Consider the following 13,400-nt stretch of genomic DNA (forward strand, 5'->3'; position numbering starts at 1 on the left):
TTTGGGTTCATTGGGAACATGGTTGTTGTTCAATAATAACATTATTCCTCAAAAATACAACTTTACTAATAATTCTGCACTCCCTGTATTGACTTTTGATTCTGTGTGAGCCTCTCTCATATGAACATCAGTGTCTCAATAAGCATTAGAGTCAGGAAAAATCAAGTTCATATGCATATGGATGAAGAGATTTTATTTTAGTTTATTTATGCAACCAAATTTTCAGAAACGACCAAACTCTAACTGCATTCTCTCTTTCTTGCTTCATTCCATACAATCATTTAAAAGGGTATGAATTCACCTAGAATTCATTGATGTCTGTAACTAGTCACTGGTAAATTATTGACCATAGTTCAGATAAATTTCACATTTCACACGAATCAAAGAATTCTTGATGAAAGCGATTAAGAGGTTAACAGTGTTAATGTTCTGTTTTTCATGTGACTGATCTCACGTCATTTTAATATATGACACCTTAAGGCCTCAAAGTTCTAATGTCAGTTTTTTTTTCTTCAAAGGTTTTTAAATCTTTGCCCATTTCTAATGACCCTTAAAAATTGAAACATATTTTGACGTTTTCTAGTTTTAAAGCTCAGTCTGACCCTTTAATCTTGTTCAGATTTTGCATATATAATCAAATAATTTAACTTATAATCAGGTAAATGTATGTCAGACAGGTATGTAATATCTGTAATGTGTGTTACCCGAAAAGGATTCATGATATTATTATTGACATACTAAAACCCTGCCATCATGTTTTACAAGCAGATCGTAAACTTCATTTTTTTCCACACAGAGATGTCCTGTCATAATCTTTGTTGCACATGATGCTCATGCTGTGCACTCTCATTATTATGATACAACGTAATACTCCGATGTATATGGTTGTATTTGAGAATTAACAGTTTCTACTCTGTATAAGATAAAAAGATGTAAAACAAATAAATGGAACAAACAAGGTGAGTGAAATCTCACAGTTTACATTAGTTGTAATTTTCTTCATTATAATGTCAAAGCTCAGTGAGTTCATGGGATGACTGACAATGCGTCTTTGTATTAACTACATTTTTTTCCTTTCTCAGCCAACACTGTCTCCAGCCTCCTCGGCTGATATGGCTCCCATTTCCTCTGGCTCATCAACTTGGACTTCATCTGGTATCCCCTTCTCATTTGTCTCTATGGCAACAGGCATTGGTCCATCCTCCAGTGGTAGTCAAGCAACTGTGGCATCTGTGGTGACCAGCACTTTACTGGCTGGCCTGGGCTTCAGTGGTGGTGTCATTTCCTCTTTTCCCAGCTACATTTGGCCAAGCAGAGCACCCAACCACAATCCCACCTCTCACCACCAGGCTACCAAAGCCAGTGAGCAGATGAAAGAAACGCCTGCTGTTGTCAGTGCAGCAGTTAAGGATAATAATGAAGCTGGGAGTGAGGACAGAGAAAACTGCAAAGGTCAAGGAGAGGACAGAGAGAGGGAAGGCGAGGATACGGATGATGAGAAGGAAGAAGAAGAGAAAAAAGACAAGGAGAGGAAAGGATCGGGAGGTTTAAGCAGGGCAAAGAGGAAGGATAGCAACATAGCAGCAAAGCATTTATTTGGTAAGATGCCTTACTGTGGTGCACGGGAGAAGGAACAGACTGAAAAAGAGCCTACTAAACCACCGCCTGTTCGAAAAGACCAACTAAAAGCAAATACTTACAATCCACTTCACTCTTACCCAAGTCTTACCGCAGAATCAGCCAATCAAACAGCAGCAGTCCCCATCCAGGAGGACCTGACAGTGACACTTAGGCACCGCATAATGAGGGATGAAAAGCACAGGCCTTTCTCCTACCACACCGGTAAGTCAACAAGGTGGTCATGTACAAACCAGTGGTTATAAGAATATTAGCTGTTTCGCCTATTTGCGGAAGAGCAGATTCTGTTTGTTCTATTAATATCTCCCTTTACATTAGTCATGAGATTACTTGTTATGAAACATGTTACAACTTGTGTTGCCTGCTGCTATTTAACACATTGTGGGCTTCTGTGTACTGTTTGTGGGGATGGCTCTAAGGTCCAGCTCCTTCATAGACTAGCTGGTTATAACAAAAATTTTGAGTATTTATTTGAAAATGAGTATTAGTGTGTTGACCATTTTTGCTTTATTTTGGAGGGGGAATTTATCATTTAGACTTGTGGAGAAGAAGGATAGTGGATATATTGGACAATGAATGTCAAAGATGGAGGTCCCAGGCTAGCTAGGTTTACAAAAGTTTACAAGTGACTACGCCTTAACTAGACTCGATCTCTATCCCTCTCTCTCTCTCTCTCTCTCTCTCTCTATATATATATATATGAGTGTGTGTGTGGCCTCTGTGTTACCCGTATGTTAATGAGCTCCTGCTGTGAGGGCTGAAGTTGAGCATTTTGACCATCTACATTTTGATGTTTTGAAATGTGTCACAAACAAAGGAAGGATCTCAGGGATACTACATTTTCATGGATTAGCGACTTGTTAATCAAATTGCAAAGCATGACCTGCTTCATATGTCCTTTTGAAGGCTAAAGCAGTAATCATCTGAGCATAGGTATAATCTCATGATATTTTATTTTTAACTAAAACCCAGGACAGTAGTACGGCCAAATGACAACATGGGGAGATTTCTTTGGTAAAGGTGCTAACATTTCCAATTTTCTTAGATAAAAACTGTTCTATATATTGTAGATATGGTCCTGGAAAGTGAGGTCAGCATCACTGATAATGCTGAAGTAACAATTTGTAACACTCTCCAGAAACAATTTATAAGAAATTTCTGACCTTTAGCTTTAGCCCTAATAGTTGTGTTTCGTCCTGGTTTAACTGTAGTAAGTTATTAAAAATCCAGTTATATGGGACAACTGGCTGAAGGGAAGAAGCGAAACAGACTTTGACTTTTTAGAAGGACATTTAAATGACAAACATTTAACATTATACAAGAGTCAAAAAAAGAACATGCTGAGAAAATACTGAGTTACATGAATAAATATGTAATACTGTTGTAATAATGTAATATAAATGCACTGCATACTTTTTACTGCACAGCTTTCAGTCCACTTGTTCTAATGGTCAGTGAAAGTTAGTACCACAGTGAAAGTGGAAAAACAGTGTTACACATAACAATGTAGAGATTAGACAAATGACAGATGTGAGAAGGAGTAAAATGTAGGCTAACTCTGTTGCTAGCTATAGCTAGCTTTAGCTATCATCCTGCCATATTGTATGATGATTATTCTGCCATGATTTGTATTTTAGTTAACCATGAGAGCCATACATACTCAAAGTATTATTTCATTACTGTGGAAAGTCATTGAATGTGTCAGGTAAAATATGTGTGTTAAGAAGACACTTGTTGAATGTTGAAACAGCAAAGAAGAAATACTTAGTTTGGAAACTATGGTCCTGAGACTGATGTATCCATGCAGAGAAAATGTGGATTTGGTTGTATCTTTTGTAGCTGATACTCAATACAGTCAGGTGAAGGCAAGAGCTGCTGTCAGTGTCTCATTCATTGCCCCTTACTATTTCCCCTGTTTAAGGGCACAACATTTGGAAGCACCACTAGGATATTTGCCTTGAGGACCACGCCTGAGCTGTAAGAAAAAGCCAGATGACCCAGGCATCAGAAAGGAGCACTGCAAAGCAGCAGAGATGTTACTAGACTGACATTGGCGTTTGTATCCTGAAGTAAACAGTAATCACTAGGAGGCAGCAAAAATCTTTCAAGTCTAATAAACACTCATTTCAATTCCTGTGCTAACTCCTCTGGAGTCTGAAGTAGAGAAGCTACAGCTGAAAATGAAAGAAACACTGTATCAACTGACGGAAGAGCAGCTGATTAAATTATGTGATATACTTCAAATCTCAGGAAAAAAACTATGTGATTAATAAAATACACAGTCAGTTAGTCTCACATTTAAAGCAACTTGAACATGCAGAGCTTCAACCGCATGAAGGTATGTCACACCTTCTTGATGTCCAGAAGGACATATAAGCAATATACAAATGGAGAGGGCAGTAGAGAAATTAAGACTGCTTCTACACGAAAAAGAGGACAAAATGCATTGCTTAATGAAGAATGGCATGAATCCCCAGCTTAAGGTATTGTTCCAACACCACCGAACGGCTCTATGTAGCACAACAATTATAATAAATGAGGCCAAATAGTAGAGCCTGAGCAAAAAGACAGGTTCACATTTTCCAGTCTTGAAAGGCAAATTGAAAATGGGCTCAGTACCAGACCTGCAGTTAAGGAGTTACAGTGAGGAACATAAGTATTTGAACACCCTGCAATTTTGCAAGTTCTCCCTTTTACAAATTATGGAGAAGCCTAAAATTCACATTGTATTCCCACTGTGAGAGACGGCATTTTAAAAACAATTCAGGAAATCACATTGTATGATTTTTAAAGAATTTATTTGTATAGCACTGTTGCACATAAGTATTTGAACACCTGAGAAAAGCCAATGTTAGTATTTGGTACAGAAACCTTTGTTTACAATTACAGAGGTCAATGTTTCATGTAGTTCTTGACCAGGTGTGGACACACTGCAGGAGGGATTTTGGCCCACTTCTCCATAAAGATCTCCTCTAGATCTGTCAGGTTTCGGGGCTGTCCCTGAGCAACACAGAGTTTCAGCTCCCTCCAAAGATTTTCTATTGGATTTAGGTTTGTAGACTGGCTAGGCCACTCCAGAACCTGGATATGCATCTTACAGAGCCACTCCTTGGTTATCCTGGCTGTGTGCTTCGGGTCATTGTCATGTTGGAAGACCCAACCACAACCCATCTTCAATGCTCTGACTGAGGGAAGATTGTTGCTCAAAATCTCACAATACATGGCCTCATTCATCCTTTCCTTAATACAGTGCAGTGGTCCTGTCTCCTTCAAAGAAAAGTACCCCCAAAGTATGATGTTTCCACCCCCATGCTTCACAGTAAGGATAATGTTCTTGGGATACAACTCCTCCTTCTTTCTCCTCAAAACACAACGAATTAAGTTTAAACCAGCAAGTTCTATTTTGGTCCCGTCTGACCACATGACTTTCTCCCACGCCTCCTCTGGATCATACAGATGGTCACTGGCAAACTTAAGACGGGCCTGGACATGTGATGACCTGAGCAGGGGAACCTTCCATGCAATGCATGATATGAGACCATGGCGGCGTAGTGTTCTACCAACAGTGACCTTTGAAACTGTGAGAAAAGTGCCACAGAGTTATACAAACAACTCTCCTCTTAGAGTTAGAATAGTAAAGAGACTCCCTAAAATTTCTTGATCAAGACAACAGAATTGAGGCAGAAAATCCTGTTTGCTTCTCAGGAAGTTAAATCAAGTCTAAAATATGATCCAGCTCTAGTCCAGAGTCTTTTCATGCATACTGTCCTGACAAACAAATACTTCAAATGAGCTGTTGTCAGAGAAGGTGAATATTGCAGTTGCGAATGGAAAGGAGAGACAGGACGAAAAGAAACATGCAGCTTCATCATGAGTACCTACTGTAAATACTGTCTAGACCAGTGATTCTCCAGTGGAAAAGAGAAACACGGTCAAAGAAAGAGCAAATAAAAGAAATGTGCGCTGACATGGTACTCCTGAAAGAGTTGAGGGCAGATGACACCACGGTGATTGGCCTCATCAGTGACAACGATGAGGCCGCCTACAGGGAGGAGGTGGATCGTCTGGCTGAGTGGTGCGACACAAACAACCTGCTGCTTAACACCGAGAAGACCAAGGAGCTCATCGTGGACTACAGGAGGAATGCTGACCCACATCCACCCATCCACATTAAGGGGACGGCTGTGGAGCGTGTGAGCAGCTTCAAGTTCCTGGGAGTCCACATCTCCGAGGATCTCACCTGGACGACCAACTGCTCCAAGCTGGTCAAGAAGGCTCACCAGCGCCTCTTCTTCTTGAGGACTCTGAGGAAGAACCACCTGTCCTCAGACATCCTGGTGAACTTCTATTGTTGCACCATCGAGAGCATCCTGACCAACTGTATAACAGTCTGGTACGGGAACTGCTCTGCCTCGGACCGGACGGCGTTGCAGAGGGTCGCCGGAGCACCACTTCCTGCCATAAAGGACATCTACAGGAAGCGGTGTCTGAAAAGGGCTGGGAAAATCATCAAAGACCCCAGTCACCCATCACATGGACTCTTCACCCTCCTGCCCTCTGGGAGGCGCTACAGGAGCCTCCGGACTAAGACCACCAGGTACCGGAACAGCTTCTTCCCCACAGCTGTCAGACTCCTGAACTCTGCCTCCTGACATCTGACCCACGTTAAACTGGGTCAGATGGACTGAACATACACACACCCACAACCACCCACACACACACACACACAATGGACAACTGTACCCTCATACACACAATAACAAAATGGGCTGAACCACCACTCACAACCACCAGCACTTTATGTAACCACTGTAGAAATTATCCACATATCTCACTTATCTTAACTGCACTACTGTATAGTTCTGTGTAAATAATCATTCTGTACATACGATAATCTTTAATCCTACAACTGTTTATAACTTGCATAGTTCACATTTCTGTATAGCTGTATATCTCAGATTTCTGTATAGTTTTTCATATTTATATCCTGTACATAGCCTGTACTCACTACAGCCTGTACATACTTATACTTATAGAATATTCATAACATATTTCATACCGTGTACACTATAACATACCATAATAGACCCATTCTGTAATATACTTGCATATCTATATTATTGCTAATATATGTGTAATATATCTATATCATGGCTAAAGCACTTCTGGATAGATGCAAACTGCATTTTGTTGCCCTGTACCTGTGACATGTGCAATGACAATAAAGTTTAATTCTATTCTATTCTAATTCTATTCTAAGTTTCCAAAATCAGAGAAGCCATTCTAAAGACAACACCTAAGCTCAGCGCGTGAGCAATCGCACACTGCTGACATGGTCTCCCCACACAGAAAATCTGCGCTGCACACACAAAAAAAATCCAGCCTGAATTGGAATGAAAGTAAATACATGTATTTATTTTATTTCACTGATTTTCTGTGCACGGAGACTGTGTCAGCCGTGCACGATTGCTCACACGCTCAGCTTAGAGGGAACAGTGCCTGCAACCCAACTGCTTTTCCCCATTAAGGCGAAAGAAAATTCATGCTGTTTTATTATTAGCATGTGAGGGGAACAGCACAGTTTCAACAAAGATTTGCACCACAGAAATATTTTCCAGCACCATGCCACCACTCTAGATGCTTTTCGTGTGTGAAAGAATGTTACGAATATTGTCAGCACTGCTTCAAGTGTGGGAGATGTGAGCATTTTGTGCAGGTTTCAACGCACCAAGCACCTTTCAAACAAGATAGCATTCTGATCTTCAAGTCTCATGAGAGTAGGGAGAGTAGAAAAGTGCTATATAAGAATCAGTCCATTTACCATTCATGAGAACCCACAGTGGCCTGAAGGACTGAAGGAAGTTCTGCGATACCCTTTTATCAGTAAAGGCTAGTATGACACCAAATATTGTTTACAAAATCCCACGAACCATGACATCGTAGTGCCAAATAGGAATGTTATGGAAACTTTGCGGTCTGTTGGATCAATATATCCTGCTAATATATTGAAAACTGACTGGATACCTACTGCATCAGTCCATTATGCCCAGGCACATCTACCATTGAACACTAGGATCCACCTATCAAGTTGTTAATCAGATGTTAAGAGAAGAATCACAATCATTCTTTAGGTCTGACAACGACAAAGGATGTGCTGAGAACTTGCAAACGAACACTTCCATGAAAGATAACGAGCGAGTGACACCGACTTATCTCTCTGTACCAAAGCCCTTGTATCAGGAGATGAAAAACTACCTGCAGGACTTCTGAGCTCAAGGGTCGATGGAAAAATCCACCTCATCATACTCCTCTCTGGTAGTCTGTAGGATGTCACGACAGTGCTGCAAAGAGTTAGGGAGAATGGAATCAAACTAAAAGCAAGGAAGTGCAATCTGTTTAGAGCAGAAGCAAGGTAACTTGGCGGGATTGTGTCAGCAGAAGGAAGCAGGATAAACCCCACAGATAGCACTGCTATGACTGCTTTGAAAGACAAACAGCCAGGTACTGTTGGTGAATTAAGAGCAATGTTGGGACTGTTCAGTTATTACAAACAATATAGGATTTTGATGGAATCGCCAATTCTCTGTATGACCTGCTCAGTGGACCTGCAGACATTGAGACCCAGCGAAACAAAAGATTAAAGTGGCAGATAAAATAAAACAACAGTAGTTGTCCCTTCAAGTACACATATTTAGTGTAGTGACATGCACCAGTCAGTGGTAGAGCAGTTGATAGACTGTTTAACTCAGCCTCCTGTTATAGGCTTTCCAAAATTTTCAGAGCCATTCATCGTGAAATGTTGCTTTGTGCAGTTTCTTGCATTTCTCGTACTTTAACTGCAGTTGAGAAGAATTACCATTTGCGTTCAGAGTTTCTAGCTCTCAAATGGGTGATCACAGAAAAATTCTGCAATTACCTCTATTATGCAACATTCTTCACAGTGTACATCAATAATTATCGACTTACCTACATGCCAAACTGAATACAACAGGGTGACGATGGGTAGCAGAACTGGCAGATTTCCACTTCACGATTAAAATGTGAAGGAAAATGTGGTTGTAGACAGTCTTTCCAGCATGGTGTAGACACGATGAAAGGGTTCATGGAGGAAATTACATGTAATGTGATTGGAGCAGCTACACAGACAGTGGAAAGAATGAATCCAGTGTGTCGTGTCCATGGTCTCAGTTAACTGTGCAGCCATGGCCACAGATGTTTCCATCATACCACTGACAAAAAGCCAGATCAACCAGGACCAAAGAAGTGATCTGATTTGGTGTAACCTAACACAAGAAAAACCATCAAGTTCAGAACTAAAGCACTTCAACTCACAGGTAATATCTAAGACAACAAATTGAAGATGGATGAGAATCTTCTTGCACAAAGAAACAGCCAACCAAAAACAGCTGGTCTTACCAGAAAAACACGAAAGTACAAAACTAAAGGAGATACATGATGAATGGGGCCATCAAGGTGTTGAAATGAATGTTATCGGTTCTACCAGTTCTACTGGCCGTATATGCAACGAGAAGTAGATGATTATGTAATAAAGACGGTCTGTCTGCATAAAACTCAAGATCCATCTCATTACAGCAGTGCACCACTGACTAATATTGTCACTACTTAACCACTGAGACTTCTATCAAGTGATTTCCTACACCACAACAAATGCAAGACAGTTATGAATACATCCTTGTTGTCACTGTTTTACACACTTCAGGTGTATGCTACAACTTCCAAAACAGGTTATACAGCTGCAATCAAAATCCTTAATGACAGCATGAATACATCATAAACACGGTGTTGAATTTGAAAACATGTTGTTTGTACAACTGAAAAACTACTGTGGAGTTGCTGGATCCAGGACTATTCTCTACCATCCCCAAAGGAATGGGCAAGTGGAGCAGTTTTATAGGATACTATTCCAGATGCTGAAACGCTCTCTGAGAAGCACAAGGCACTAATCAAGAACTAAGTCAATGCACTCAATAGCAAATGGACTCTTCAGCACAGAATTCAATTTGATTCGATTTTTATTTTTCTTGGAGCTTAACACACAGACCCAAAGCACACCACAGTCACTTGTATCACTCTCATGGACCTTTATCAAACGTGAGTGTTGCTTGTCACCTGCTCTGGCCCCTGGAACACAATTGATTATGGTTGCTGGCAACCGTGGCTCAGGGGGTTGGGAAGCGCATCTGTAACCGGCAGGTCACCGGCTTGATCCCTGGGCTCTCTGTCCTGGTCGTTGTGTCCTTGGGCAAGACACTTTACCCTACTGCCTACTGGTGTTGGCCAGAGGGGCCGATGGCGCGATATGGCAGCCTCTCTTCTGCCAGTCTGCCCCAGGGCAACCGTAGCTTGCCTCAACCAGTGTGTGAATGCGAGAGTGAATGAATAGTGCATTGTAAAGCACTTTGGGTGCCTTGAAAAGCGCTATATAAATCCAATCCATTATTATTATTAATTTTGAGGAAATCCATTATTAAGCTCTCTTTTGAAAAACTCTGTTGTACATGCACAGTGCTTCATTAAGAGAAAAAGTAATTATCTCAAACTGGTTAAGGCTCTGTAAGGCCAGCTAATTCAAAGAAAGCCTGTAGAGCACACTGGCCATTTATATTGTTGGATGTGTTTCAGTGAACATATAAAGAGCAGCTATATTTAAAAGCACTACATTATCTCAACCACAAAAAAGTGACAAAGTGGCTGGATCACACAACATGTAGCTATTGTGGCTTTGTTGTCTACTCTGCTCATTTTCATTTCCTGTGTTGAAACATTGAAGTAAAACAATGAAACAAACAAAATCAGTCTGCACACAAAATACATCGCATTTTGACTTGATCATTAATGTTTGTGACATTCAGGTTAAACATGACATCCTTATGCTTATTACTACACTTACATATTTGACAGTACAGCTAAAAGGTTCCTTGCAGCAGTAATGGTACTAGTTCATGAACTTTCCTGTGGAGACACTTTCAGTTTCAGACAATTCTGATTGGTCACGTGTTTGTAGTTTTTTTGTTGTTTGTTTGTTTGTTTTATTTTGTGATTTAAAAAAAAAAATGTAATTATTCTTTTAAATTTTTTCATGGTTTTGCAGGATACAGTGGAATCTGTGCACTCAGTAATAATCTCAAAGACCTTTTTGGTCCCTTGAAAAAGGTTTCTGCGATTAAAAGTTTTTGATAGTGCTGCTTTTTAGGGGACGGACCAGTGGAAGAGAAATTGTTACTTATCAGACTTTTTTGGCCATTTTCATAATATTGTACAAAGTACTAAACAAGAACTATGACTGTATGTGTGTGTATATGTGTGAACATTGTCAGCTGGTACGCTGTGTGCCCTTACAACCCTGTCTGCCTTACAACGGCGCCATCAAGGTCTATCAAGTGCCCAAGATGATCAATCTTATGAGGCCAGAAGTCTTTAAAGACATTGTGTGTCTAAAAGGTGTAATCTGAGAGATTTACAAAATGTGCCCAAAAAATCAGAGCATGTAATTTGCATGCTGTTTATCTGCTACATACTTTTCATAAAGGTACATTTCCATTTCAAGCTTCAAAATATCCTCATGCACTGATTAATGGTGAGGGCACCTCCAAATAATTTTCTAAGATTTTCAGAACCAGTCATTTGAGTAAAGCGATCGGCTCAGTTTTTTAAAGATACAGCGGGGGATATTTGATCCCATTTCTAAGTATGCTCATTTATATTGACATGAACCATTTCTAATTTTTATGGAAAATGAATTACTGTCAACCAGCAACTCAAAGCAACAGCTTCCTTCTCATATTTACTACACTTTAAAAACTGAAACTGGCATTTACTTGAAAATTTTGAGGCAACACTTTTACACTTAAAAATATTGAGTAGGTTGGAAACTAGTCAAATCTGTTCAATATACTTGATCAATTGAATAACTAAAGCTTAAACATATTAAGTTGAAATCAATAATTGTAGTTGTTACACAAACATGAAAAAATTGAGTAAATAACACTGACATGCTTGGTCAATGTAACTGAATATAGATGGTCAGTTGATCTAAAATTTTGTTCCATTTACTTAATATTGTAAACTGAACGTAATCAAAATTGTACTTAATATTAAATATGTTAAATGGCCTGCATGATTAACATTAAAAATGTCTTTTGTGAGGGGGGTCACGTGGCCAAGCATTAAGATGGCAGCTTAGCGGGGTCGCTCCTAGACAGTGTACAAACTTTCTATAAAAAACCCTTGTATATGCTGTTAGTGTGGTCTGGAATATACGGCACTGACATGTCAAAAGCTTCATCTGTGAAACAGTGTGACATCTTTACCCGAAGACGCAAGACAGGCGCTATACCATCAACGTCCGACACAGATGCTAACATGGCTAGCATAGCCGAAGTTTTGGATGAACTCAAATCACTCCGGTCGGATTTCGGAGCCAAGTTGGACAGCATCGATATAAGACTGACTGGGATGGCGAGCGCAGTGACTGCACTGGAGGGTAAAGTCTCGGAGGTAAAGCAAAACATATTGAACCAGGGGGCCCATATCGAAGAGGCCGAAGCCCGCATTGCCGAAGTTGAAAGCACACTTGAGAAAACAGAAACGTCACTGAACTCGGCTATCAAACGAATCGCACTTCTTGAAGCCAAAACAGATGATTTGGAAAACCGCGGACAACGAAAGAACCTGCGCATCTTCAGCATAAAAGAGGGAGCAGAGGGGCAACAATCACTCTTCGACTTTATTAACATCATGCTACCCAAGTGGCTGGGGCTAGCGCCCGACAAGTCATTCACACTGGAGCGAGTGCATCGCACGCTTGCCTCCGGGAAACCAAACCAGAGCAGAGCGGTGCTTATTCGTTTCTTAAAATTCCGAGAGAAGGAACTGGTATATCGGGAAGCAAGAAAACAACAAATTACACATGATGGGGCCAAGATTACATTTGCACAGGATCTGTCTGCGGAGACGGTTCGGATGACCGACCAGTAATTGAGTCACTGATAAGAGACAGATATAATTTTGAGCTCGAATTTATGTGGGATTTATGTTACCATAACTGGGCGTTTTTAAGCGCATATTCGTTCTAAGTTTGATTGCAATCGTTTTTGGGTTGTATATTAACAACTGAACCTCAACTAAGTCTTTTTTTTTGTTTTGTTTTGTCCTACCAAGGGTAAACTTTACTTTATTATGGGGGAAAAATCAGTATCATTATATGGTTAGTGTACTCTGTCTGATTTATGGGGTTTTGGAGAGGTCACGTTGACTAGTTACTCCTCAGTGATGTGGATTAACGCCCTCCAAATAATTTGTTCAAGGGAGGGGGGAGACATTTCCAACAAGGAAATGCAAATGTTCAATCAGAAATTGTTTACAAGTCCTTTATCTGGTATGTGTGAGTGTGTGAATGTATGTGCAAACCTGCTTCTTCAATTTTTCCTTTACTTTGTTTATTTAAGTGAACAGGCTGACAATATTTTATGGAGAGGACAACTAAAGAAAACATTTTGAACGTTAACATTGCAACCTGGAACGTTAGGGGGATACGGAAGTTAGCTAAACTGAAACAAGTATTAAACCGACTAAAACATTTTAACTCTAGCATTATTTTCCTACAGGAATCTCATCTTACTGCATCAGAGATACATTTATTAACCAAAAGATGGCAGGGTCAGGTATATTTCTCTTCTTTTACTAGACATGCCAGAGGAGTCATTACTCTTATACATAAGTCAATCCCATTTCAAACTACG

At 40.2% G+C, this 13,400-nt stretch overlaps 1 protein-coding gene across 1 annotated transcript in view; it reads left to right on the plus strand.

Moving 5' to 3' along the window:
• Positions 1-13,400, plus strand: part of LOC102215143 (receptor-type tyrosine-protein phosphatase gamma-like) — a 146,095-nt gene that overhangs the window by 114,090 nt on the left and 18,605 nt on the right. Inside the window, exons 11-12 of the mRNA XM_013915622.1 lie at positions 931-959; positions 1,083-1,842. Of these exons, the coding sequence (XP_013771076.1) occupies positions 931-959; positions 1,083-1,842 (789 nt within the window). The remainder of the gene's footprint in view (positions 1-930; positions 960-1,082; positions 1,843-13,400) is intronic.

The sequence above is a fragment of the Pundamilia nyererei genome, unplaced genomic scaffold, assembly GCF_000239375.1.
Source record: "Pundamilia nyererei isolate P.nyererei 1_Seehausen unplaced genomic scaffold, PunNye1.0 scaffold00333, whole genome shotgun sequence".
Taxonomy (NCBI): domain Eukaryota; kingdom Metazoa; phylum Chordata; class Actinopteri; order Cichliformes; family Cichlidae; genus Pundamilia; species Pundamilia nyererei.